At 42.9% G+C, this 27,633-nt stretch overlaps 1 protein-coding gene across 9 annotated transcripts in view; it reads right to left on the reverse strand.

Annotated features, from left to right (window-relative positions):
* Window positions 1–403: 403 nt before the first annotated feature.
* The window catches only part of POU2F1 (POU class 2 homeobox 1), a 138,071-nt gene continuing 110,841 nt past the window's right edge, over window positions 404–27,633 (reverse strand). For 7 of the 9 annotated variants that reach the window (XM_084843436.1, XM_084843430.1, XM_084843433.1 and 4 more), the window contains 10 exons: window positions 26,306–26,432; window positions 24,887–24,981; window positions 23,488–23,664; window positions 16,856–16,997; window positions 15,834–15,979; window positions 14,880–15,059; window positions 13,853–13,958; window positions 4,476–4,821; window positions 3,920–4,008; window positions 492–945 (listed from right to left, as the gene is read on the reverse strand). In XM_084843436.1, the coding sequence (XP_084699562.1) occupies window positions 623–945; window positions 3,920–4,008; window positions 4,476–4,821; window positions 13,853–13,958; window positions 14,880–15,059; window positions 15,834–15,979; window positions 16,856–16,997; window positions 23,488–23,664; window positions 24,887–24,981; window positions 26,306–26,432 (1,731 nt within the window). In that variant the 3' untranslated portion in view covers window positions 492–622. Of the gene's footprint in view, window positions 946–3,919; window positions 4,009–4,475; window positions 4,822–13,852; window positions 13,959–14,879; window positions 15,060–15,833; window positions 15,980–16,855; window positions 16,998–23,487; window positions 23,665–24,886; window positions 24,982–26,305; window positions 26,433–27,633 lie in introns of all 9 variants that reach the window. The other 2 variants (XM_084843434.1, XM_084843432.1) reach the window with 1 other exon arrangement.

Consider the following 27,633-nt stretch of genomic DNA (forward strand, 5'->3'; position numbering starts at 1 on the left):
TGTGGCATGGGAACTCACTGAAACAGTTCCAGGAGCAAAGACAAATGTGTCCGAACTATATATATATATATATATATATATAAAAATAATAATAATAATCATAAAGAGATACATCAGTAATACAGGCCTGCCTAAATTGTACCAGTTAAGAAAGGAACCCCCAACACGATTGATAAGATTATAAACACCTTGTATGACATAATGGTCTGTACAACAGACCAATAAATGATAATTAAAAAAAAAGATATTTAGATCAAAAAGAAAGAAGAAATCCCGTTCCTATGTTTGAGTTGATAACCCACCTTAACTTGTCATTGAGACTGCTGGAAATGATAAGTAGTCCTTTTTTGTTTTTGTTTTTTTACATTTTTGGTTAGAAAGTTCTCCAATCAATGAAGCGATCCTGAAAAGACAGTGTTTATTATAAAATTAGGCAAATGCTTGTCCCAGTTTTAAATCCTTCTTCTTGTTTTTCTTTTTTTTGTATTTTTCCTTCTCTCCCTTGTCCCCAGCAATGCAGCAAGAGGAAGCCAATCACATTTTGCAGTTTATAAACCCAGCTGGCAGCCAGTATCACCATGGAGTGAAATAGGCTAGGGGTAGCACAGCTCAGCTCAACTCATCACTGTGCCTTGGAGGCGGTGGTGGTGGTGGTGGTGGTGGAGGCAGCCCCGCTGGCCGAGGCCACTGTGAAGAGAGAGTTCTGAATAGACTCTGCTGAGGTGGAGGTGGCATGAAGGCTGGCGACTGTCGGTCCAGAGGCCCCTGCGGAGGCTGCAGCTGCAGAGACCAAGCTAACTGGGTTGCTGGTGAGCAGTGAAAGGTTCTGAGGGTTCAGGAACAGTGGGGCAGTTACGATGTTAGGCGTACCTCCAGCATTGGCAAATACCAAGTTCCCAGTTGCATCCAGTGATGTTATTGGAAGAGAGCCACCAGATGCAAGAGCTAAAATGAGGAAAGAGAAAATGTCAGCATGTGCACCTCAAAAGCAACTGGGCTTTGCTAGTTTTTGTTGTTGTTAGCAACTGACATTACTTCTCCCCCATCCCAAAACAGAAGCCCTAAAAAGTGTCCTCCCAACACCAGTGGAAGCTGGATTGGATTGAGAAATGAGAAGTGACAGCAACTTAACAGGTCCCCTTAATGATCTGCAAATTGGATTTATTTTCCATGTCAGGAAACACACCATTTTACCACATAGGAAAAGGAAGGTGCTGTGAAGACCCATGAAAGGTATAACAATGGTTCAGCCATAAAATATATAAAGATAGATTTTTAACGAGGCTAAGAATGCCTAAACCACCTGGGGGTGGGGGGTGGGGGTGAGAGAAAAACCAGGAACTGTTCTTAACTTCAAGTCATCCACCTTTAAGTACCTCTGATGTGATCATGCAATCATGGAGTACTTGCTTACTTTGCAGAATCACTTCATACTGAAAACAGTTCTGTTTGCCACTTGGCTTTTTTGTTTTGTCTTGGAAAACCTGACCAGCAGCTAGTTAGTTTTGTAGGGAAAACACACACAAATAAATGAAATCCTTAATTATGAGCATTAATAAAAGGTATTTCTGTACACCTATAAATATTTAACATTTGTATTTATTTCATTTCATTTCTATAGTGCCCAATAGCTGAAGCTCTCTGGGCAGTTCACAAAAATTAAAACCAAAAAGCACACAGTAAAACAATATAAAATATAAAAACATTAAACCCACAATATAACAATACAACCAGAATAAAACCAGAGTAAAACCTAGTGGCAATGCAGAGATTTAAAATACAGATTTAAAACAGCAAAGCTACAAGTCTATAAAGCTCAAATGTTAAAAGTGGATCAGTGTCAGAATATCTACACTAGCTCAAAACAGGGTGTGTTTGGTTACTGGGAGAGATTCATTGAAGTTACTTTGTAGTGGTAGAAACTAGGAGCTGTCACCAGAATTTCTCAAGCAAAATCTTAAGCCAAGCTCTGAGTTGCTCCTTACGCAAAACATATGAAGAATTGAGGGAAATCAAAATCTCTCAGAGGGGTTCCTATATACAGTATATCTATTAGGAACTAGTTTCAAGTCAGATGAAAGGCTCATTATGAACAGTAATTTTACAAAGGTTATTTGTTCCACAATTATTCACCACAATTTGTCCAAAAGTATTTCCACTGTCTTCCTATTTTAAAAATTATATGCAAGCACCTTTTATTCACTTATGGTGGATGTACCTTAAAAATACTGAAAAGATAAGTCAGCTACATAACACTATGAATGTGTTTGCTATTTTTTTTAAAGAAAAAATGTGAAAACATTATATAAAAGATATTTGCATTTTAGACTTGGCAGAAATTTATGTTGACCAGTTAAAATTATGTGCAACTTACCTTAAAGATTCTACAGGACATCAAAGGGCTCTATGAGGCTGACTCTCAGCCTTCTAGAATCATGTCAAAATACCGATGCTAGCACAGAGGTCAGATAATATGGCAGGATATAAAATTCGCCAACTATCCATCAGCCCAAACATCTTCTGAGTATTGGCCTTGGAACAGTTTTGGGATTTCCTACATAATCTCTCCATCTCTGGATGGTTAGTAGAAATTGTGTGACAGCCAGTCCAGGAATACATTGCCAGTTTCCCTATTGGGGTGCCAGACTACTCCAGAATGAAATTCTAGAAGATGCTGTAAAACCATCTTTCTGGATCTGCCAGCCTCCTTTTTTGGAGGGTGTCAGCATGGCAGCGAGACTGTGCTGGTAGCATGGTCAATCTCTCTCAACAGTCACCTCCTAGAAACTGATAGGGGCAAGAGCAATGACACAAGGGACCCTACAGGTTTCATACCAACACATACGGAACTTGCAAACATTTGTGGGACTGCTTTCAAATGTGTCCACCCATTTCTGATAGAAAGGTCCTAGAGGGTGTCGATACACAGTAGTTCACATTTTCCTGGGGCCTTCCCTGCCATATCCTCGCAGAGGTGTTTCATACACTGATTTTACTCTTGTGAAATTTCAGTTTTGAAAAAGTTTATATCCCTTGAGAGAGTGTTATCATCAAAAATTTGTGAACCGCCCAGAGAGCTTTGGCTATTGGGCGGTATAGAAATGAAATGAGATAGACAGACAGACAGACAGATAGATAGATTTGGGTATAAAGAATGCAATCTTTTTCTTTTTCAGATGCCCCCTCCTGCCACCCCTTCTGCTCAATATGTATGAAGCTGCAAAGCAAGATTGTACAGTTGTACATAGGACGCCATCATCTGTACATAGGACACCACACATCCAACTGAGGTCTTGCAGTCTTGGTACTTATTAAGCTTCTAGCACTGGACACAGACAAGCTGAATACAGCCAAAAATGAAGCATAAAGCTGTTAGGTCAAGTTGTCTATTTATGGTTGCTGGGGTTCAACTTCCCCTGGTCACTTGGCCCATAGCCCCAGAATGATTCTAGCTTCACTGGTTTGCCCAGAATCAAAAATGACTGAGGGAGCCATCTTCTATCCATGTACCATGTTCAAACAAAGAAGGATGTGCAGAAAGGAGTCTCTCAGTGCTCACTCCACAGTTATGTAACGGCCTCTTAACTCACTTTAAAGCTCAAGCCTGAGAGCATAAAACGAAACTATTTGAACTAGCTTTCGGAAGACAGGCTAAGTTGACAGAGAGCTGAGATTTTTCAATATATTTTAATGCTTGAATTTTTGTTACAGTGTATATTTTATTATTTGCCTTTCACCTTTGGGATGGATATTTACATGAATGAAGTAAATCTTTACTTTAAAGTAAGTTCCTATTTATTGATTTCGATGGGACTTTTCTGAGTAAGTATGTTTAGAATTTGCAGCTTTTGACTCCTATTTTTGAGGCAAACAGAAAATAAATATAACAGGAATGGGAAGTATGGTGTAATCTACTGACCTTGAATAGTTGCTAGTGTACTGTTGCTCATCAGAGCTGGGCTGAGAGCACCGCCTAGTGTCCCTGGATTGAGACTGAGTAAGGCACCTCTGCAATTGCAAAACAGGAAACAACAACAAGTTGAAGGTGGACTAGTTTAGACACAAAGATGGAGTTTAAGGGCTAAAGGTGTATTTTCTCTGTAGTTTAATCACAAAGATGGTGGCAGATCCTGTCAGCAGCCTATCTAACTAGGTCTATAATATTCACTGGCTGTATTTTTTTTAATCATTGCACAGGACACAATAACATCTTTAAAAAGAAAAAAAAGCGGTAGAAAGGTCTACAGGAGTTGTAAAATCCTGTATTTAAACATTTTTATGGCTGAAAAGTGACAACCTTCTCTTATTAACTTCAATACTGAATAAAGAAGAATTAACAAGATCTCTATCTTCTATCAGCACCTCCTTTAGGTTAACATATGGAAAGTATTGATATGTGATGTCTGAGTAGTGGATTAATTCTCACATGATTTTGATTAGTTCACAAACAGGTTTTTTAAATGCAAGAAGCTTACCCAGCTGCAAACTGTGAGGATGCCATCAAGCCTGGATTAAGTCCTGCTGCAGCTGCCATGGCAGCAAGACTTGCATTTGCAGGCAACTGTGCAGCTCCTTGTAGTGCAGCTGCTGCTGCCGTTTGTAACCCAGAAGCAGTTACCATCACCTGGCTGGTCCCAATTGCTGAGGACAGGGGGGTGGAGGTTGTCTGTGTTGTGCTGGTCTCACTGGCACTGGACGCCTCAGAAGTGGAAGCAGAGGCAGAAGGAGAGGGACTCAGGGAAGGTGATGTCACTGCCGAGGAAGCTGGGGGTGCTGTAGAAATTACAGTTGCTGTGTTGTTGGGAATGGTTTCCGTGGTGCCTGAAACAACGATTTCAATGAGACCAAAAATATTTGATGTACCTGGAAGAGACCTACAGTCAGGACCAGAAATATTGGAACAAGGTAACTGTTTTGGCAGTTGGCCTCTGTACACCACCACACTGAAGTTGAAAGGAAACACACCCAGATGGGAGTGGTCAGGACTTTCAGCTGTAATCCAAGGGGTTTGACAAAAGTAGGGCACTAACCACTCAGGAAGTATAGCCAGTGGCATACACCCCCCCATTGTTGGGGGCTCATAAGTAATGGAACAAACCAACAGCATTTCAAACTTAAGGATCACCTTTAATACCTGGATGAAAATCCTTTGCAGTCAATGACTGCCTCAAATCTGGAACCCATGGACATGACCAAATGCTGAGTTTCCTCCCACAAGATGCTTTGCCAGACCTTTTCTGCAGCTGCCTTCAGCTGCTGCTTGCTTGTGGGTCTTTCTGCCTTCAGTCTTGTCTTCAGTAAATGAGAAGCATGCTCTATTGGGTTGAGATCAGGTGACTGTCTTGGCCATTGAAGAACATCCCACTTCTTTGCCTGGAGAAACTCTTGGGTAGCTTTTGCTGTATGTTTTGGGTCATTCTCCATCTGCAATATGAAGCGGCGTCCTATCAGTTTGGCAGCATTCAGCTGAATCTGAGCAGAAAATATAGCCCTATACACTTCAGAATTCATCCTGCTGCTTTTATCAGCAGTCAGGTCATCAATAAACACCAGTGAACCGCTTCCATTGGCAGCCATACATGCCCATGCCGTAACACTGCCTCTACCATGTTTGACAGAGAATGTGGTATGCTTTGGATCATGAGCTGTTCCTTTCCTTCTCCACACTTTTCTCTTCCCATCATTCTGGTACAAGTTAATCTGGGTTTCATCAGTCCAAAGAATCTTATTCCAGAACTGGGCAGGCTTTTTTAGGTGTTTAGGCAAAGGGTAATCTGGCCTGTCTGTTCTTGAGCGTTACCAGTGGTTTGAACCTTGCTGTGAAGCCTCTGTATTTATATTCATACAGCTGTCTCTTGACTGCAGATGTTGACAATGACATGCCTACCTCTGCAATAGCGTTCTGGACCTGGCTAGATGTTGTGAAAGGGTTCCTCTTCATCATGAGCAGAATTCTGCGGTCATCCACCTTAGTTGTCTTCCGTGGTCTTCCAGGCCTTTTGCTGTGGCTGAGCTTGCCAGTTAATTCCTTCTTTTTCAGGATGTTCCAAACTGTTGTGTTGGCCACTCCCACTGTTTTTGCTATCTCTCTGACGGGTTTATTTTGTTTCCTCAGCCTAATGATGGCCTCCTTCACTCGCATGGACACCTCTTTGGACCTCATTTTGGGAGTTCCAGTGAACAGCTACCAAATGCAAATGCAAACTCAGAACCACCTCCATGCCTTTTATCTGCTTGATTGGTCATGGGGTGCCCAGGAAACAGGCCACACCTGGCCATGCAGCTGCTTGTCAACCATTCGTTCCATTACTTATGAGCCACCAACGATGGGGGTGTGTGCATGCCACTGGCTGCACTTCCTGAATGGTTAGTGCCCCACTTGTCAAACCCCTTGAATTACAGCTGAAAGTCCAGACTTCGCTCCCATCTGGGTGTGTTTCCTTTCAACTTCAGTGTGGTGGTGTACAGAGGCCAACTGCCAAAACAGTTATCCTTATTCCAATATTTCTGGCCCTGACTGTATATACCCATATGAAAGGCAGAAAGCAGAGCACAAGAGAAATGGACATAATTCTGACGGAAGGAAAGGGCAAAGCATGTAAGTTCAAAAAGGAGGAGTGACTAACTCAAAGTAGATCTCAGACTACAGTTAAAGCAGCCAGATAGAAAGAGAGTACATGTTCTGAGTGAGAAAACAGGGACCTTACTACTACATAATCTATATTAGTGGTCCCAGAAGAAAGACCAAACGGCCACAATCTTAAACTTAGGATCACTAAAATAAGGCTGCAATTCTATATACACTTACTTGGGAGTAACTCACATTGAACTCAGTGGGGCTTACTTCCAAAAAGACATTCAAAGGATTGCACTGCACCTGTCTGTTGGATTATCACTAATATTGTTGTTATCCCAGAGTTTACAAGCTACTTATTTTATCCAGTGCACCCCTCTCCCCCTCAATTTACTTTGCCCCTCAGGTGCCTGTGTGTGTGGAAACACCTTTCCTACGTGCTTTTTAGTACCTCATCAACTTCCCTCATGGGTGCCTTCTCCTTAGCCCTTAGGAAATGGTGCCTCTCTTCAGACACATATGCCTCAGGGGCAAAACAAATGGGGATCTTCGGCTGTGTAAGTTACAGGATAACACTTCAACCATCTGACGAAGTGAGCTGTAGTCCATGAAAGCTTAGGTCATAACAAATTTCAAGTCTTTATGGTGCCACAAATCTCTTTCATCCAGGCTAGATATTGTTTGCTAAGCTTCTGAAGCTGTGTGTGTGTGTTTTCACACGTGCACAGAGTATAAGAAAGAGGGTTAGGATTGAAGCCTTATGTCTTTTTTACCACAATAGTTTGAGGTGAGTGAGAGTGACTTTCCCAAGCTACCCAGTGAGCTTCCTGGATGAGCTAAACTGTCAACAAAACTAGGGCAGGGAAGATTTCAGCCTTGCATGGCATACTTTTCTCTTTTTAATAGACTACTGCTATATTTTAAATTTACAATGCAAGAGTGCAGGCTCCGGATCTCTGAAGAGTTCAATGTGCAATGAACCTGTGTGCAATGATCATAAGTCTACACTCTTGCTTATAATTACAAGTGCCTGGCTGGATCAGACCAAAGTGGGTATAGGATTGCAGCCTAAATGTGGTGTATAGTGTATGAGCCACCTGTAGGGAGAAGTGTTACCCTAAATTAATTGTGTGGAGCATGATGATTCCTATTGCTTGCTTTCAGGACAGAGCAGAGAGAGCTCTTTGCTTGTGACAGACCAGATCAGATTAGACTAGACTAGTGACTAGACCACTTTCAAAAAGGATGACTGAAGTTTTTCTGTGGATGAATAGAGTCCTGTACTCCACACTGGAACTCTGTATAAGAGTTGGGAGATTACTTTGGCTTTATAGACATGGACAGCTGCAGGGACAAATCTCCCACCACCTCTTGACAAAGAAACAAAAAATGGAAAATGGTTTTATAGCCATGTTCAAATCTGTCCAAAGCCCTTTTCCTATGGGTCACCCATTTGACTGATTTATGGAAACAGATGCTCAAATACTTGTATACATACACTTGTTCAATAGGATGACTGGCCAATTCCAAGTATCTTTTACTTATTTTCTTGAGAAAATCAATACTTTTGACTTGTTATAATTACCAATTAGTTGCCTTTCCATACAATAATAAGCAAAGCCATCCAATTCTTGTTTCAACCCAAGTCTAATTTGGGATAATAGCACCATATCATCTGAACAATTGCAAGCAATTTTTTTCTCCCCCAAACATGTTGCATGGGAAGTCTTGAATCTGAAGGTAGGATTGGGCTCCTTGGAGAGTACCCTTTATGCTGCTGGATCCGATTATGCTCTAGTGATCTGCTAGCTCTTTAGTCTATTTAACTTTTATAGATTCATTTATTTCCTCTTGGAAAAAAGCTCTCTCAAAAAAATCTCCCTGGGTTTCTCTCTTGTCCAGTTACCAATGATGGATATGGATGTTGCCAAAATACTAATTAAGCAAAGGATCCAGGATATAGATAGTGTTTGATAGCTGCATCTTGGCATGTCTGTTGACTGTTGGCTTGTGGGCTAAGTATCCCTCGCTTGAATAAATGTGCTCCAAATTTGAAGGCTTTAGTGGTCCTGAAATATAGAAGAGCCTTTTCTTGGCAAGATTTAATGTTTACCTTCCAGAGTACTGGAAGATTGGTTCTTAGGTATTCCAATTTCTCATGTGTTGTTTTATTGTAGTTTTTATAAAGGAACTAGGGAATAATTGCTGTATCCTCTTTTAGTGTTGTTTCCTGGATGCTCTGATAGATTTCTGCTTGCCGTTCGTTTCAATGGCTCTAATGCCAAGGTAACATTAACCTTGCTAAGTTTTTGAACATTGCTATTAACACCAGATCTCTAATGGTGGTGCCTAAGCTGTACTCGCATTCTGAATATGGCTCTTTCTGTTTTAATTTTTCTATTATGATCAGCTGACTAATAATTTTTTTTTAATGATGACTAGACCACTTCACTCATTTCTTTTAATGTTAGCCATCTATCTGCACTTTATTAAATAGGCTATCTGTCAATACTGTACTGTGAAATATTTATTTATTTAAAACATTTCTATCCCGCCCTATATCATTAAGATCTCAGGGCAGCATACAGATAAAACCAATGTAAGCAGTAGAAAACAATAAATAATTTACCTAAAAACATATTAAACTATTAACCTAAAAACAGTTAAAATAACGTGCTAGGGAATAGGGATGTCAGAAAATTCTGCCACGGATCTTGGGGAGGCCGAATGCCAGTGCATTCAGCCCCCCGAAATCGGTGGCGGAAAGGCCTGCCCCCCCTGCCCCCCTGGGACAAGACTTACCTGGGGCGGATCTTCCGGGCGGCGGCGGCTCCGGTTCGGCGGCGGCTGGTCTTCCGACCGGCTGCCGCCACCGCCATTTCCAGTTTAAAAAAAAAAAGACGTGGTAGGCTACATAAAGACTTACGTAGCCTATCACGGCTAGGTTAAAAACAAAAAAACCATGGTAGGCTACGTAAATGTTTATGTAGCCTATCACGTCTGACTTTAAAAAAAAACACCACCCGCACGTACGCAAATGGCGGCGGCTACGGCCGCAGCCATTTGTGTTCCTTATTTTGGCACATCTTAGTCTACGTCAAGATTTACGTAGACTAAGACGGCAAAAATAAGGGGAACGCAAATAGCGTAGCGTCCACTAGGCTATTTGCGTTCCCCTTATTTTCGCTGTCTTAGTCTACGTAAATCTTGACGTAGACTAAAACGTGCCAAAATAAGGAACGCAAATGGCAGCGGCCGTGGCCACCGCCATTTGCATATGAGCGTTATTTTTTGTTGTTTTTTTTAAAGTCAGACGTGATAGGCTACGTAAACATTTACGTAGCCTATCACAGCTGACTGCAGGGACGCAAACGGTGGCGGCTACAGTTGCCACCATTTGCGTCCCTGCTAGCCAGCGGCCGGATGTCAGGTTGCTGGCGGAGCCAGCCGGCGGCTCCGCAGAATCCGTGCGGAGCGGAGCCGGCCGGCCAGGATTCCGGAGGGGAGGCGCGGAGGCTCCCCCCCACCATCAACATAATCTGCTAACAGGTAAGTGACTTTCGTACATCCCTACTAGGGAATGCATTTTCCCCTTCATGGATCACTGCCTTGTTGTGGTGAAGGGGCTTGCGTAACTCAGTGAAGCCATAAGCTATGCCGTGCAGGGCCACCCAAGATGGTCAGGTCATGGCAGAGAGTTCTGACAAAATGTGGTCCACTGGAGAAGGAAATGGCAACCCACTCCAGTATTCTTGCCAAGAAAACCCCATGGAATTTATCACAAGGCTAAAAGAGATGACGCTGGAAGATGAGCCCCTCAGGTTGGAAGGTGTCCAATATACTACTGGGGAAGAGCAGAGGGTATCTCCAAGTAGCGCCAGAAAGAGTGAAGCGGCTGGGCCAAAGCCGAAAGGACACTTAGCTGTGGATGTGTATGGTGGTGAAAAGAAAGTCAGATGCTGTAAAGAACAATATTGTTTAGGAACCTGGAATGTCAGATCAATGAATCAAGGTAAGCTGGAGGTGGTCAAACATGAGATGGCAAGATTGAACATCGACATCTTGGGAATCAGCAAACTAAAATGGACAGGCATGGGCGAATTTAATTCAGGTGACCACCATATCTACTACTGTGGGCAAGAATCCCTTAGAAGAAATGGAGTAGTACTCATAGTCAACAAAAGGGTGGGAAAAGCAGTATGGGGTACAATCTCAAAAACGATAGAATGATCTCAGTATGAATCCAAGGCAAACCATTCAACATCACAGTAATTCAAGTCTATGCCCCAACCACTGATGCCGAAGAAGCTGAGGCTGATTGGTTCTATGAAGACCTACAACACCTTCTAGAATTAACACCAAAAAAAGAGGTCCTCTTCATCATAGGGGATTGGAATGCTAAAGGAGGAAGTCAAGAAATCACCGGGATAACAGGCAAGCATGGCCTTGGTGCACAAAATGAAGCAGGACAAAGGCTAATCGAGTTTTGCCAAGAGAACACGCTGATCATAGCAAACACTCTTTTCCAACAGCACAAGAGGCGATTCTACACATGGACATCACCAGATGGCCAGTATCGAAATCAGATTGATCTCCAAGAAAATTGGAGATCTCAAGGGAACGTTTTGTGCAAAGACAGGCAGGATAAAGGACAAAGAAGGCAGGGACCTAACAGAAGCAGATGAGATTAAGAAGAGGTGGAAAGAATACACAGAAGAACTAAACAGGAAAGATCACAATGTCCCTGATAGCCATGATAGCGCGCTCACTGAACTTGAGCCGGACATCCTCGAGAGTGAAGTCAAGTGGGCCTTAGGAAGCATTACTAACAACAAAGCTAGCGGAGATGACAGTATTCCAGCTGAGCTATTTAAAATCCTAAAAGATGATGCTGTTGAAGTGCTGCACTCAATATGCCAACAAATTTGGAACACTCAACAGTGGCCACAAGACTGGAAAAGGTCAGTTTACATTCCAATTCCAAAGAAAGGCAATGCCAAAGAGTGTTCAAACTACCGCAAACTGCGCTCATTTCACATGCCAGCAAGGTGATGCTCAAAATCCTACAAGCTAGGCTTCAGCAGTATGCGAACCGAGAACTACCGGAAGTACAAGCTGGGTTTCGAAGAGGCAGAGGAACTAGAGATCAAATCGCCAACATTCGCTGCATCATGGAGAAAGCAAGACAATTCCAGAAAAACGTGTATTTCTGCTTCATTGACTACGCTAAAGCCTTTGATTGTGTGGATCACAACAAACTGTGGCAAATTCTTAAAGAGATGGGAGTAGCAGACCACCTTACCTGTCTCCTGAGAAACCTGTACGAGGGTCAAGAAGCAACAGTAAGAACCACACATGGAACAACCGAGTGGTTAAAAATTGGGAAAGGAGTACGGCAAGGCTGCATATTGTCACCCTGCTTATTTAACTTATATGCAGAGTACATCATGAGAAACGCCGGGTTGGATGAATCACAGGTCGGAATTAAGATTGCCGGGAGAATTATCAACAACCTCAGATACACAGATGATACCACCCTACTGGCAGAAAGTGAAGAGGATCTAAAGAGCCTCTTGTTGAGGGTGAAAGTGGAGAGTGCAAAAGCTGGTTTGAAACTCAACATTAAAAAAACGAAGATCATGGCATCTGGCCCCATCACTTCCTGGCATATGGAAGGGGAAGAAATGGAAGCAGTGACAGATTGTATTTTCTTGGGCTCCAAGATCACCGCAGACGGTGACTGTAGCCATGAAATTAAAAGACACTTGCTCCTTGGGAGGAAAGCTATGGCAAACCTAGACAGCATAGTAAGAAGCAGAGACATCACCTTGCCAACAAAGGTCCGTCTAATCAAAGCTATGGTTTTCCCAGTAGTAATGTATGGCTGTGAGAGCTGGACTATAAGGAAGGCTGAGCGCCGAACAATCGATGCTTTCGAACTGTAGTGCTGGAGAAGACTCTTACGAGTCCCCTGGACTGCAAGGAGGTCAAATCAGTCCATCCTAAAGGAAATCAACCCTGAGTGCTCATTGGAAGGACAGATACTGAAGCTGAAGCTCAAATATTTTGGCCACCTAATGCGAAGAGAAAACTCCCTGGAAAAGACCCTGATGCTGGGAAAGACTGAAGGCAAAAGGAGAAGGGGACGGCAGAGGATGAGATGGCTTGATAGCATCACTGATGCAATGAATATGGACTTGAGCACGCTCCGGGAGAGAATGCAGGATAGGAAGGCCTGGCGTGCTATGGTCCATGGGGTCACGAAGAGTCGGGCACGACTGAACAACAACAACAGGGAATGCATTTAGCCCTCAAAGGCTTTGGTAAAAAGCCACGTTTTTACTTGGTGCCGAAATGAGACCAATGTCTGCGCCAATTGGGCCTCCAGGGGGAGGGCATTCCACAAGCGGGGTGCCCAAATAACTGATTTGGGGCAGGATATGGGTAGGTAATGAATTGAGGGGAAACGGATTTAGGATAGAGTTATCTAAATTACTAGATAGGATATTAATTTGGGGGAATACATGAATTTAAGATACAGTAGTGACTTGGGGTAATGAACGGGGTAACTGAATTGAATGAGGAACTTCGTAAGGCTGCCTGTTGAGTTTATGGCTAAGCTCTCTATCTTTTTCTCTCCATGGAACCACAGAGGCGCAGCATGTTTCAGCTCAGCACATTACACACTTCTCTGTGCAAACAAGTCAATCCACATGGAAGTCTGCCACAAATGTTCTGAGCTCAGATATAATATATAGAGCCTCTGGCCTTTCTACAAAGTGAGGAAAAGTTAAACATTTTACCTAGCTCAGGTAGCTAGCAGTTTTGCAGAAACTGGTTGGCTGAAAAGAACTGAATGGAGGCCTGCTGCATTTGCCAAGTCTTAGCCAAATCAACACCCTACTATTGTAGCAAAAGTATCTGACACCTAACATTTTGTAGCTGCATATACTATTAGGTGAAAATGAATACATCCGTTCAATGAAGAGGGCATGGGCACTCCTTTCATTCACCAGTCATTCAAGATCTTCCCATAATCTGAATCGATTTGTATATGTATGTAAAGGGGAACAGTTTTCAACAGGATAACCATCTGTATATAAATATATTGAATAGAATCCAGAAGTCACCATTTAGCTTGGACCTGAGCGTATTTAAACTTGGTATCCTTTAAAAAACAACCCTGGACATGAGTAACACAAGTAAGTTAATACTTCAGTGTGCAGTCTTCATAAAACTAAGTATTTCTGTACTGATGCAGCTTGAACAGTCTCTTACCTGTGACTGCCAAACTAGTTACAGCTGCACTGGTTAAAGGGAGCACAGGGTTGACAGTCAGGGTAGTAGCTGCATTGCTTGTCACAAGGCTTGGTGTGGTTGCCACCTACAGGTCAGAATAGAACAGCCAAATTCATTGGAAAAACATCAGATGTCACCAATTTTTTCCCATGTTATCAACAGATATAGAAGGTGCCAAATAAACACTGTTACACAACTTTGGATTTTCACGAGATGCTTAGGACTATTGTTACCGTCACTTGTTGTAGCTAGGAAATCATTAACCTTGTCTCTCACATACTCTATACTAAAGCAAATACACTTCAGAGAGAGATTTGACTACTTTAGCGAGGCATAAATTGTTGCTTGATCAAGCTGGATGCTTAAGGTAAGGGCACAATCCTATATGAGCTGCACTGGGTATTCATAAGCCTCCAAAAACGGAGGCTTACAAGTATCCTATGCAGAGTGGCACGCACAAGGGGCTTGCTGCTCTGCATTTAGGCTAGATGGGAGATTTTGCCCATCTAGCGGCGGCTTGGGGGACAGGGAGGGAAGGAGGCTGGGGCAGCCATAGGATTCCTCGTATGGCCGATGCCCCAGCCCCCTCCCCGCCCCTGGGAATTCCCCCTTCTCTCATCTCCACGCTCTCTTTCTGAGCACAGAGACGTAGCCGGCGTAGAGAGAACTCCAACGGCTCTGAGGGGGAGGGGAGCACGGTTTCTGGGCTCCGAGGTTGGAACCCTATTTCCAACCTTGGAGCCCTATCCCCCCACCCACACACTGTCTGGGGGGCACAGGATTGCTCCCTCTGTGTCTTTTCATTTACCACATACAAAGTAGGAGCAACAAATACTGTACTGAATACACAAGTGACCATTGATGATATTCAATTCATATTATTGATGATAAGCTTCAGATTTTGAAATCTGTACGATAAAATCAGTGTCAAACTCATTATCAAGAGGACATGAGTGATTCTATTCTCTCCTAGTCTAGCATAATTTAAGTGGCTTTTAATTCTTACCAATGAAGTTGGACAAGGGAACATTGCTTTGATGGGCGAGCTGCTGGTTCCACCACTACTGGGTGGGTTGATCCTTTTTTCCTTCTGGCGCCGGTTACAGAACCAAACGCGGATCACCTCTTTCTCCATGTTCAGCTGATCAGCTATCATGGTGATCTCTTCCGAGGTAGGCTTTTGGTTCTGAAAGAGAAATAATTTGAAGATAAAAGCTATTTTCCACTGCATTATATAGTTTGTATATACTGTGGCTTCCCATATTACAAGAAAGCAGCAGCAGGGGAAGAAAGTAACTACACACAAATATTGCAGACGCATTTGGAAATCACATCTCACTAAAGGGGACATGCACAGTTTGCCTTTTCCTTGTTACATGGAAAGCATAAACAGAGGATGTTGGAAGTGATTTCTGCACTGTTATCAAATGATACAGCATTTTATAATGTTATCATGTTCATCCCATTTTATCAATTCATGCTATAGACCCAGTTCACATGATCAAAACTGCTGGTGTATGCTGGTGCATGCCAGGCAGCCATTTTGAATATTCAGTGCTTGGCCACAGCTTGTCATGTTGTGTGAACCTAGGATCCATGGGTTATGCAACCCCCACATAACCCATGGTCTGTTCTTGGGTTATGTCAGGGTTAGCTGCATCAGCACACATCGGCATACACTGCAGATCAGCATGGCTTAAATAAGCTACGGTGGCCTGTTTGATCTTGCAAACCACCCCACACTGTTCTATTACACCACAACAGATGCTAGAGTACTTTTCCCTGACCTGGTGCCCTCCAGATGTTTTGGACTTGAACTCCCGTCAGTGCTAGCCAGCATGTTTAATAGTCAGGAATGCTGGGAAATGTAGTCCAAAACATCTGGAGGGCACCAGTCAGATTATGGAAGGCTATGTTAGAGCAATACATTCTGAAATAACAGTGAAACAGATTTACGGACCTCCAGGAAACTCTTCTCTAAGGCCACACGTATGTTGGTCTCTATGCTGGTGCGTTTCTTCCTCCTGCGGTTCAAGCCCTCAATCCCCAGCCCTGGGGAATTCAGGGCACTTGGGCTGGAGAGAGCTGAATCAGATGAGAGGTTTTCTGAAAAGGAATCAATGCAAATCATGGTAACTAAAATATTATGAACAGGTACCATTCACCACACCATCCTAAACTACTGCACATACATTCCAACATTCTGTGGCTTGGATCCTGAATTCTCATGAGCAGAACTCCACTCACAGGATACTCCCACTGGTGGAATGAAGGGAGGAGGTCATTTCTGCCTTTCTCCCTCCCTCCTGTAGTCCACTGTGCTCCCAAAACTGCTCCAGAGGGTTGAAAATCCTGTCTCACATTCCATCAGCAGGAGCCTCTGCTGGATTGGAAGCACTTCTGCAAATGGAAGGAGCAGATAGGATCCAAACCTATCGGCCCCATCTAGCACGAGTACTGCTACTAATAGTGCTTGCTATTAAAAAGCAATGCTACAGATTTCCCATTCAGGCTTAAACTCACTTCCCACTAAAACCAATGGGAAATCAAGCTTCATCAAACCTAATTGCATGTGGTCATATTTAGAGCAAACCTCTAACTTTTGATGTGTGTCAGCCAATATATTTTGCTTATTTTTCAGCACTGCACAGTCTCAGGAATATAAGGTGTCACAGAGTGCTTATGATTATGAAGTTGAGTCTTGAAAAAGAAATCAACTACTTTTAAAATACACTGTAGGTGTACAATTGTTTTTATACCAGAGCCAGCATTATACAAGATCTCCTTTGAAAAACAGTCAAATTAGTAGTTACAAATGCTTGCCTCACATATTCCCCTTGCATAATAGATTAAACAAATTGAAAATCTTTGTAGGAAATACTGCAAGGCTTAATCCCACCCCCAAAGAGCATGCAAGTAAAGCTTTTCCAGAATTTCAGAGATTTGCTGGGATATTTTGAGAAAATCTAGACAACTCTTCACCTGCATCATTGAGCCACTTTTCCAGAAGTGGTTTTAACTTGCACATGTTCTTAAAGCTGAGGTTCAAGGCTTCAAAGCGGGAGATAGTAGTTTGACTGAAGTCATTTCCATAGAGTTTACCCATAGCGAGCCCAACATCACCCTACATGAATGGAACATAAATCAGTTGTTTAAAAACATATACTTCTAGAGGGCAGCTGCTCTTTTAATTATATATACAATTAATTACATTACCAAGCTATCAACAGATACAAACGAGACACACTCAGATTTCTTCCATCTTGGCAATTCTACAGCTATCTCTTGGCTGAATTAAATTGTCCTCATGAAGAATGTATTTCCAAGATGTATTTTTTAAACTGATTCAGCACAGAGGGCTGAATCAGGTTTAGGAACCTTCCAGTCCAATGGTTGTAAGTGAGAATAAACACTGCCTTGAAACACCGAATGATCTCAGCTGATTTTCTGAGTGCCTCTGCAAGTACATAATTACAAAACTGTCATGATCAGGTACATAAACTCATTTAGTTATTCTAGTACAACTCATGGCAGATCAAAATGACAATAGCTACTGATAATTTAAAACATAAAAACTGGTGTAACATACCATACCATTCAAACTACATATCCCTTGCTTTAGATATTTATTTTAAATACTAACAACCTTTTTTTGACAACAACAACAAACCTTGAAAATTGAAATGTAATAGGCAATTAGTCTTCTATGTAAACTAGAACCTAGTAATTATTTTCAAAAGACAAAACAATACATCTACAAGAGCCTAAAAGTAACATACTGTGCCACTGGCAAATAATTCTCTCTTACACACACATACATGCAATCTCATTATGAGTATTTAATTTTTATTACTTAGGTTTTCTAATTACTACTCTCTTATATAATTAAGCAATCACTATCATTAAAAACTAATTATGTATATAGCTTGTGGAACAAAATGGTTAAGTAAATACTATACTGTTGGGCCTCCTATTGGTGAAATGTTTAGGTATGTAGAAAAAGATGCCCCTTCAAATTGGGAGAGATTATTTTCTGTCCACAACTGAATTTTTTACCCTATCGTGATTAAGGAAAGATTAGGTTTTAATGTAGGGTACTCACTTAACAGAATTTGCAATTATTTTACAAGTGCATGCTTATTAAATAGTTGCAACAGTATGGGCCATCTATATAAGCTTGACATAAATAAGTTGATTCCCACTGCTCAAAGGATTTTGGGTAGGAAAGCTGTATTATTCTGATATAGCTTCTCCATATCTATGGATTTACAAGACCACTTTAAGAAGTCATCATAAGCCTAAAGTGTTGTGTCACTACAGAGAAGATTGAAATCCTCAGTTACTATCTGTCTTATCTCAGAAGGTGGAGGTACCTGAAGAAGTGCATCTCCAGATGACCTCACGAGATGGCCAGGTTCATGCAGAGTCCTTCAGAAAGCCCATAAATGCTTTACAGTTAAGGACCAGAGGACCAAACTTTGAATTGAGTCTGGAAATGCATGGGGAACGAGTAGAATTTTTTTTAGAACTGGTGAGATGTCTCCAACAACCCATTTCAACATTCTAGCTGATGCATCTTTAACCAAGTCCCATGTACAATGTGCTGCAATGAATATAGGAATCTGCCATCTACTGAGTCAGACCATTGGTCCATATAGCCCAGTATTATTGACTGACTGGCAGTGGCTCTCCAGGGATTCAGGCAGGATTTTTTTCCAGTCCTACCTGGAGATGGTGGTGATTGAACCTGGAACCTTCTCTACCACTGAGCCACAACCCCTCCCCAGTGGTTCACTTTGTTACTGCTAGGCTACCTTTGTCTAGGATGGCACACCAGCTTATGCCACTGAGGCTAAAGAGGGCATCCAAAGAGAGAGCCAAATCTGAGGACCTGATCCTTAATCGGACATACAACCCCATCCAGAACAACTCCCACCCCCTTGGTCAGATGAACCACCTACCACAACACCACCTCCACTATATGCATTGTGTTTCAGCTTATTCAGTTTATCCAATCCACTGTACATCCACCTCCTATATATGAAGAAACAGAGCTCAGTGTCATCAGCACTGATGAAGCTCACTACAAATTTCTGCATAATCTCACTCAGTGTTTTCATGTACATCAGGGGTTCAGAACCTCCAGCCCATGGGCTGGATCTGGCCCTCCAGGCACCATAATCCAAACCATTGAGCCTGTGGGGGGTCCTCCAGGAGTGGGACTTAGGCTTTATGGTGGAAATCCCTGAGAGGGCATCTCCTGCTGTTCTCTCCAATCTCAGATTGGAGGTATCAGCGGGGATTCCCCTGCTGGTGCGTGCCAGCAGTGGAATCCCCACTGTTATCTCCAATCTGAGACCGGAGAGAACAGCATGGCGGTGGGACTTGCCTACACCAAGGAGGGCAGCCACTCTCCTTGGCATGGGCCAAGTCCTGATGCACCGCCTTCTTCCCATAATGGGGGAAGGAGGTGGGGCAGGCAAAGCTGGGGCAAAGCTGGGCTAGTCTCCATCGCTCTTCCATCACTTTGCTTCCCTTACAGAGAAAACCCGTGTGCAGAGAAGCCTGGTCCCTGGCCCAAGCACCGGGTGGAAGATCCACCCAACGCTTGGGCCAGGGAACAAATGGTGTCAGGGGACTGGGTGGCGGTGGTTATCCAGTCCCCCACCCAAAATTGGTTCTGCACCCCTGATGTAGCTGTTGAAAAGCATGGCGGACACAACAGAGCCCTGTGGAATTCCACAGCGTAGATGCCATGGTGTCAAGCAATAGTCTCACAATCCCACCTTCTGGAACTGCTCCTGTAGGTATGAACAGAACCAACAAGTGTGATCATGCTCACTCCCATCCCAGCCAGGTCATCCAGAATGATGTCATCGTTGATGGTATCAAAAGCTGTTACAGATCTAGGAGAATTAGCAACAGCACACCCACGTTGTTCTTGTCTTGGCAAAGGTCATCCATTTGGATAACTAAAGCAGTTTCAACCCCAGATCCAGATAAATCAGTGTCAGCCAAGATTACCTGTAGTACTCAAGCACCTCATCCAGGGAAATGAAAAATCCAGTGCTTGGCAGTACTCCCCAACCCAGCCTCACTCCTGCACTTTCAGGTAGCAGGAATGTCCAGAAATATATTTGCCCAGCTAAGGTTGATGTTGTCAACTGTACCGATTTCTGGCGAAGGCAGACCTCATCATGACCACACATGCCTTAGTTATAATGAGATTGTTTTACTTCAACACGTCCTATGTTAGGCTGCCTCCGGAGACCATTTGGAAACTTCAGCTATCACAAAACACAACTAAGATAGCTTTTATCAGAGCCAGGTTTTTTTGGAGCACATTAATCCAGCTTTGTATCAATTTCACTGGAAGATGCTCAGCACAGTTCAAAGTGCTGAGTATTCTCTGTAAAGCCCTAAGCAGCTTGTGACCAGGATACTTAAAGGACCATCTCCTCCTGTATGAACCTCCCCTTCTACTGAGGTCAGTGGAAAGGCTCTTTTTTATGTTTCACTATCACCTGTAGTAGGGCGCAAATGCTTTACATGCTGAAAATTACAGATTCAGTCTCAGACATCTCTAGGTAGGGCTGGAAAGGCTCTTGCCTGAAACTCCAGAGAGTTGCTGCCAGTTGGTGTAGACCAGGCATGGGAAACTTCCAGAGGTCCGTGGCCATTTTCGCCCCACAGGCCGCAGGGGAAAAAAACCCCAAGCTGCTCTGTAGCTCTACAGAGCACTACAATAGTTATATTTAGGTTGTTTTCAAGCTAAATTTAACCCTTTTGGCGCTCTGTAGCATCTACAAATGCCATTTCCCCCCACATTTTTTTTAAAGGAAAGGAATGGGAGGTGGGGGCCACAATGGGGCCAGTATGTAGCCCACAAGCTAACTGGATAATAGTCTGACTTGGTATAAGGCAGCTTTCCTATGTGGCTGGTGGCATTGCAAGTAAGGAAATTATCCGTTAAGGTACCCAAGATGTAGAACTCCAAGCTCCAGGAGATGTGTCCAGCCCCCTCTTTATTGCCCTTTCACTGCCAACTGAAGGCCTGTTTCAGTTGGCTTTTTAATTTTTTGCCAGAAGTTCTGCTCCTTTCAGTATGGAAGTACTTAAATGTCCTGCTTTTTTCTTGTTTTGTATAGTGTGATTTCAAAGTTGTTTTATTGAACTGGTTACTTTTTAACCTATGAAATTAGCCATGATGTTTTGTTTTAAATGGAAAGGCAGGATAGGAGTCTTGAAAATAAATTATGATAATCTTTTGGGTCCAGACAAAGTTTCTTGAGGAGAAGCAGCATGGCCACCTCCCGCTCTTAATGGACTGTCATCTCATCTATCCACTTGGACATCCCTTCTTAAGAGATGCAATTAGTCAAGAGGAATAAGGTTTGAGCCAACAGTTGGTGGATCAGACCCCTTTAAAAATCTCATCTCTTCATCCATATGAGAAGGATTAAATGGTTCACTAGATATATTCTGTGACTGAACTGCTGTTAACTGTGATATCCACGTTGAGGAAGATATGAACAAATCTTGTTCTCAAACTCCTTAGCAAATAAATCACACGTGGCTTCTGATGATTTCCCAGGGAACCAGCTTGAAGATGTCCCCTGGCCACTGGCAGAAAAATACTCCCTCTTTGTCACCATCACTGCTGCAGAGTAGGCTCTAAAATGAGCATTGTACAGCTTGTGTAGAGTTGTATTCTGCTTGAGATTTCCTCCATGTGTTCTAACCAACATCCCAATGAATTGCTTCAAGCTCCTGAGCACACAAAGGAACCAAATGAGCTCTATTCAGTGGGAGAAGACACTTAGGATCAATCACGAACATAAGAAATGTCATGCCGGAGCAGACCAAGAGTCCATCCTGTCCAGCATTCAGGGGTGAACCAGCTGCCTGTTGAAAACCTTCAAGTAAGGCTTGAGTGCAATAGCACCATTCCACTCATGCTCCCCAGCAACTGATACACATAGGCATACTGCTATGATAACCCATGTCTGCAATTATTCCCATTTTTCAGAGAGTTATCAGGGCTTTGAATGGTTTTCAAGCATTTAGAATGTGCAGAAAAATAAATCTCAGCCCTTGAATTCAGCCACAATCAATGTGCCTAAACTCTCAAGATATTGGAATGGATGATTTAACAGTACAGTCTTAAACATCCAACTGTAACTTCTGTTAGTACTTTAGCAAAAACACACAAACACTTTTTTTTTTTAGGAAAGAAAGTTTCCTTTTCCACAAACCTTCAATCTTTGAGATCATATATGTTGATTTCACAGATTCAACATTACGTATGGGGTTGAATAGGAATTCATCCACTGTGTGTGTTCATTTTAATCAGTTCCATTTTAGAGTCTGTGTGCAAGTTGCACATATACTGAAACGGGGCCCAAAAAACTTCCACAGTCCCAATACTGCTTCTAGCAAGGATGGGGCTCTCTCTGCCACAACTCCTCACACCCCTCCAGTAACCAGCACAAAGTGGGGAAAGGGTGCAAAACAGGAGGCTGGTGGCTCTGATATCAATGGGGCAGTGAATCCACTCCTGGTTTCAGTCAGAATCAGTCAGCACCTTGGATAGCTCCTTTAGAGTTCTGACTGGGACAAAAGCCCCATCTTTCTGGGAATGACACCGAGCTTACGGAGACCTTCAATGCTGCTGTGGATATATGAAGCATTTTAAAAACTGCATTGCATTTCATCCTGCTTTTTCAATGAATATTGTCTCCAAAAGCAGCTCACATAACAAAATTAGACAGACAGTGCCATCATGCTTACAAACTAAAAAGACAAAACACACAGAGAAAGGGCAGTGGAGGGGAAAAGGTAAGAGAAAGAAGATCAGTCTGACAATGCCAGAACAAAGTGGTGATTTGTAACCAGGCATTTCTATCTGGGTGGGGCCAGGTGGGTCTTCCCCTGTTAGTGGTCTTATTTGGACAGTGGTGCTGCAAGATACAGCCCTTATTCCTCTGACTGGTGGCAGAGGTTAGAGTGCACTTACCCTTACTTCTGGAGTCCAAAGGCAACTGGCAGTTGGATCTGAGTGTTCTTTCTGAATCCAGGAGGGGAAGCATCTTCCCAGAGTGGCTCTTTCCCTGGCCAATGGGTGGGGTCAGGCTGGTCTTTTCCTGGCTATAACATTCTTCCTGGGAGGCAGGAGGTGCAACCTCCTAGTGACCCTTGGTCCCCTGGCCAATGGCAGAGGCCAGGATGTGCTTTCCTTCTGATCTTCAGCTCCAGGGCACATCTAAAGTGCTTGGGCATTTAGCACAGGAGCGTCATCATTAGGAGTGCCCCCACCCCACCTGGGGACAATCCAGAATGGGTCCTCTTTAAAATGGATGAACTATGAAAACTGAATAGCTACACTTCAAATCCATCCATTATGGATGACCAATTTCAAATTGGATTTGGTGTGTGCGTGTCTGCTCAACACTTATTAAAATATATTATATGTGGATATTTGCAATCCCTTCACAGACAGTAATACAGAGCTATATAGGAAATCATTCCTAATTGGGAAAAGTGATGGAGCTCCTTTTACTTCCAGACCTGGTGATTGTAACCCTTCTAGAGGGATCCTAAGTCTTCAATGTTACCTGAGTGAATCCAAGTTTGATCCGTCTTTGTTTGAAAGTCTTGGCAAACTGCTCAAGCTCCTCAAGATCACTGGGCTCTTCCAAGCTGGGGGTATCAATTCGCTTTGGTGTTGACTGGCTCTGTGGAAGTGGCTGAATAGGGGTTGCTGCTATTGTGCGTGTTGGGGTTGCTGGCTGCTGAGAAATGTGAGGAACAAGAGGAGAGTATGATTACAAATTTACATTTCTATACTGCCCAAGAGCAATGATACTATATTTTATTTTATTTACATTCATTTCTAAAATAACCACCTACAAGAGTACTGTCAAAGAGATTTTACTTAACAGGGCAACTCCTAAAACAACAAATTTCACAGGAGTTTCTTGACTATGATTTTTCTGTTTGAAAACAAAGTGCACTTTCTCCCTGTTTTTCTCACTATGCAGAGAAAGGAATGACTGAATCAAGGAATGTCATGTTCAAACAAACATGGGATCTTCCAGTTTGGATGTTCACTTGCATCTTCAGTGAAGGGGCAGGGAAGGGAGAGGAGAAATGTTCAAACAGCCCAAGAGGAGAGACTTGACCCAGTTCGCACGATCAAAACAGCCCACCACATGGCTTATTTAGGTTGCAGCACATGCTGGGTCAGATTTGCATATTTAATGCCCGGCTGTGGCTTGTTGTGTTGTGTAAACCTGGGGACCACAGGTTATGCTAAGGTGGGCTGTTCAGTTGTGTGAACCAACCCATGATGAAACAGAACATGATGCTAGAACAAACAAGTTTAGGACAGCAGCTGCATCTATCCTCTCTGAATGTGTATAGCTTTCTACTGAAAAACACTGTTTGAGATATTGATGTGGTTCACACATAACGAAAAGCCACCATGGGTGAATTTCCATGTGGTGCTTTTCGCTGAAGCGGTGGATCCCATTCTGAATATTCGCACTGCGGTGGGGATGTGCCATAGCTTATAATTACATGCAAACCTGGTGAGGGTAGGTTGTTGGGGTGGTTAACAAACCACCTGCAACCCTAAAACAGGGTTTTATCAACCACTCCAACTACTCACCCTCGCCAAGTTTGTATGTAACGACAAACTACAGCACACGCCCACTGCAGCTTGAATATTTAAAATGGTGGCTGCCCACCGTAATGACAAGCCCCGCAGGGAAATTTTCCAGGAATTTTATGATCATATAAAATGCAGTCTGACACATGCATGAAATGTGCAAGACTTGCCACAAACGAAGTGCAAATTTATTTAGAAACTGACAATGACCTCTCAAGGGAGAGATGGATACCCACTTATCATCTAGAAGAATGAGATCAGCAACTTTTGGCACACAGTACAGCCTAAATCCTTCCAACCTACTTCAACCAAGTAGGAACAAACCGCAAAGAAAGAAGGCTGACCTGAGAGGTGAAAGTGATGCTTGGCTGAGACTGCAGGAGGTTGGCTTGGCTTTGCTGAGGTAGTTGCGTTAAGAGATTCTGCGCTTGCAGGAGACCTGAAATAGAGAAGATGCAAGTAAACAAATTTACATAAATGCTATTGATCAGCATGATTTACTGCAGCATGGCATCTTGTAGTACAGTATGTACATTTCCTTGGGTGTATTGTACTTACAACCCTTCCCACCGCGGAAGGAAATCTATTTCAGGCATATCATTCCCTCACCCCCACCAAAAACAACTGAACTTGAGCAGGGAAAGGAATATTAGTTTAGCTATGGGCAGTCATTGTGCTCCTGAAGCAGTAGCTGGTGCAAAACATCATAGAACTATGGCATCCATCCTTTTATGCAGTCTCTTCTTTAAGCAGCTTAAAGACTGCATAGAAGGTGGGAAAGAAATTTTAGAGGGGAATGATGATTCATAGCTAGAGTCTTTAGCCCAAATCCAGGCATCAGGGTGGGGGTGGGGGTGTTTGTATCCTCACTGTTGTGAAAATCCCCCCCACCCCCCAAAGATAATGTTGAAGAGGGGAGTACAGTGAGGTTTTCTAGTGAAGGGAGCCATGAATGAAAGCTTACTAGATATCATGATCTTACAGCAAAGTATTTTGGTCTGCCTTATACACTCTGGGCTCTTTTAAATGTAAAGCTAAACTACAGCTTCCCATTATGTCTCAAATCAGGGGGGAACAGTGATTAAACTATGATTAGTCCAAAAAAGCCAAGTTCAAACAATGGTTTATCACCCTGGCTTGTTCGCCAAGTATAATTTAAACTAAATACAATTCTCCAAATTTTTAATGTAATAGGAAACTGTAGCTAGTTCAAAAACTAAAGCGGATGCTTCAAATCTCCTCCTCTCAACTTTACCAGGGGGTTCATCCAAGGCCATTCACATAATGTTAAACCATTGCTATAATTATGTCCGAACTGCCCTCTGTTTCCATTTAGTAAAGAAAATTAGTACAGACCCATGTAAATGTTGCTGGCAAAAGTAGTCACAACCGCTTTTCTCTAGAATGCTCATGGCACACTTGGAAGCAGTAGCATTTGCTGGGGAAATACCCACTTAGTTACTCAGGTGTTAAGGTCAGATGGCCAAAACGTAAGTAGGCAATGCTGCTAAAGAACCCCTGACCACTGCAAAGAAATTTAAACTTTGTACCTTCCTCAAATAGGAGGGCTTCTTGAACTAGACGGTGACCTGCTTATCATCTAATCCCAACAAAATGATCACACTTGTTTCCTAATAAAATCTTTATGTCTGAGTACTGAATACCTGATTGGTGCTTTGCCTACAACAAAATGTCTTTAGAGGACTTCTTGAAAATATCTTTTGATACAAAAATCCCTCTAGGTCCTTTTAGAAATGTCTTACCCTGCTGCCCCTGCGGTGTTTGTGAGATGATGAACTGTGCTGGTTGCAAGTTGGTTGTTGGATGCACCAACACAAACTGTTGCAGGTTGAGATTCTGTTGTTGGAGCTGCTGCAGGTGCTGCAAATCCTTCAAGAAGCAAAATGTGTTATAACATATCCAGAATGAAACATTCACTCCCTTTCCTTCAAAAACAAAATAAAGCCCTTTGAAAAAGTAGAAGGATCCAAAGTTCTTATTTCCTAAACACAGTACATCCATATATTTACTTAAAAGCACATAAGACAATGAACAAAAACTCACTACATGGCCTAGAAAAATGGTATAACCCTGACCGAAAGGAAAGTCTAGATAGAAGGCTATGCGTCTCATCACCACTTCTGTTGTAAACTCTTGAGGTTTTCAGCTATTTGTTTGTTGTTTATTCGGTCAGTTGCTTCCGACTCTTCGTGACTTCATGGACCAGCCCACGCCAGAGCTTCCTGTCGGCCGTCGCCACCCCCAGCTCCCCCAAGGTCGAGTCCGTCACCTCCAGAATATCATCCATCCACCATGCCCTTGGTCGGCCCCTCTTCCTTTTGCCTTCCACTTTCCCTAGCATCAGCATCTTCTCCAGGGTATCCTGTCTTCTCATTATGTGGCCAAAGTACTTCAGTTTTGCCTTTAATATCATTCCCTCATCATATTTATTAACAGGAAAAAAATCCTCAGCATTAGGGCCCCCACTTATTTATATGGGGACTATTTAAAATGGTCTGGTGTGGGGAAGTAAATATGGAACAACATACGGGCAGTCGCCAAACTCTATCTGTCATCATGGTCCTGTTTATCGATTTTACGTATCACAGAATTAACCTTGGGGATCATACTGATGGACTTGATGGCTTATGCAACCCTAGCAGCAAGGGAGCCTTCAGATGCAACAAAATTTGCCCATCACAGCTTCCCTCGTGTCCTCTAGGTACTTTAGGCTAAAACTCCCATAAATCCTGACCACTGGCTGGGCTTTATGGGAGTTGTACTCCAAAACAACTTGAGGGCATCAGGTTGCTTACTCCTACATTGTATCTGTCAGGTTGTTGTATAACTATGTTTATATCAGTTCTATAAACTGTCTCCCCTTCATGGATCACTGCCTTGTTGTGGCGAAGGGGCTTGCGTAACTCAGTGAAGCCATAAGCTATGCCGTGCAGGGCCACCCAAGACGGACAGGTCATGGCAGAGAGTTCTGACAAAATGTGGTCCACTGGAGAAGGAAATGGCAACGCACTCCAGTATCCTTGCCAAGAAAACCCCATGGAACGTATCACAAGGCTAAAAGAGATGACGC

The sequence above is a fragment of the Heloderma suspectum genome, chromosome 3 (genome assembly GCF_057233095.1).
Source record: "Heloderma suspectum isolate Gila_16-S chromosome 3, 16-S_ref, whole genome shotgun sequence".
NCBI lineage: Eukaryota > Metazoa > Chordata > Lepidosauria > Squamata > Helodermatidae > Heloderma > Heloderma suspectum.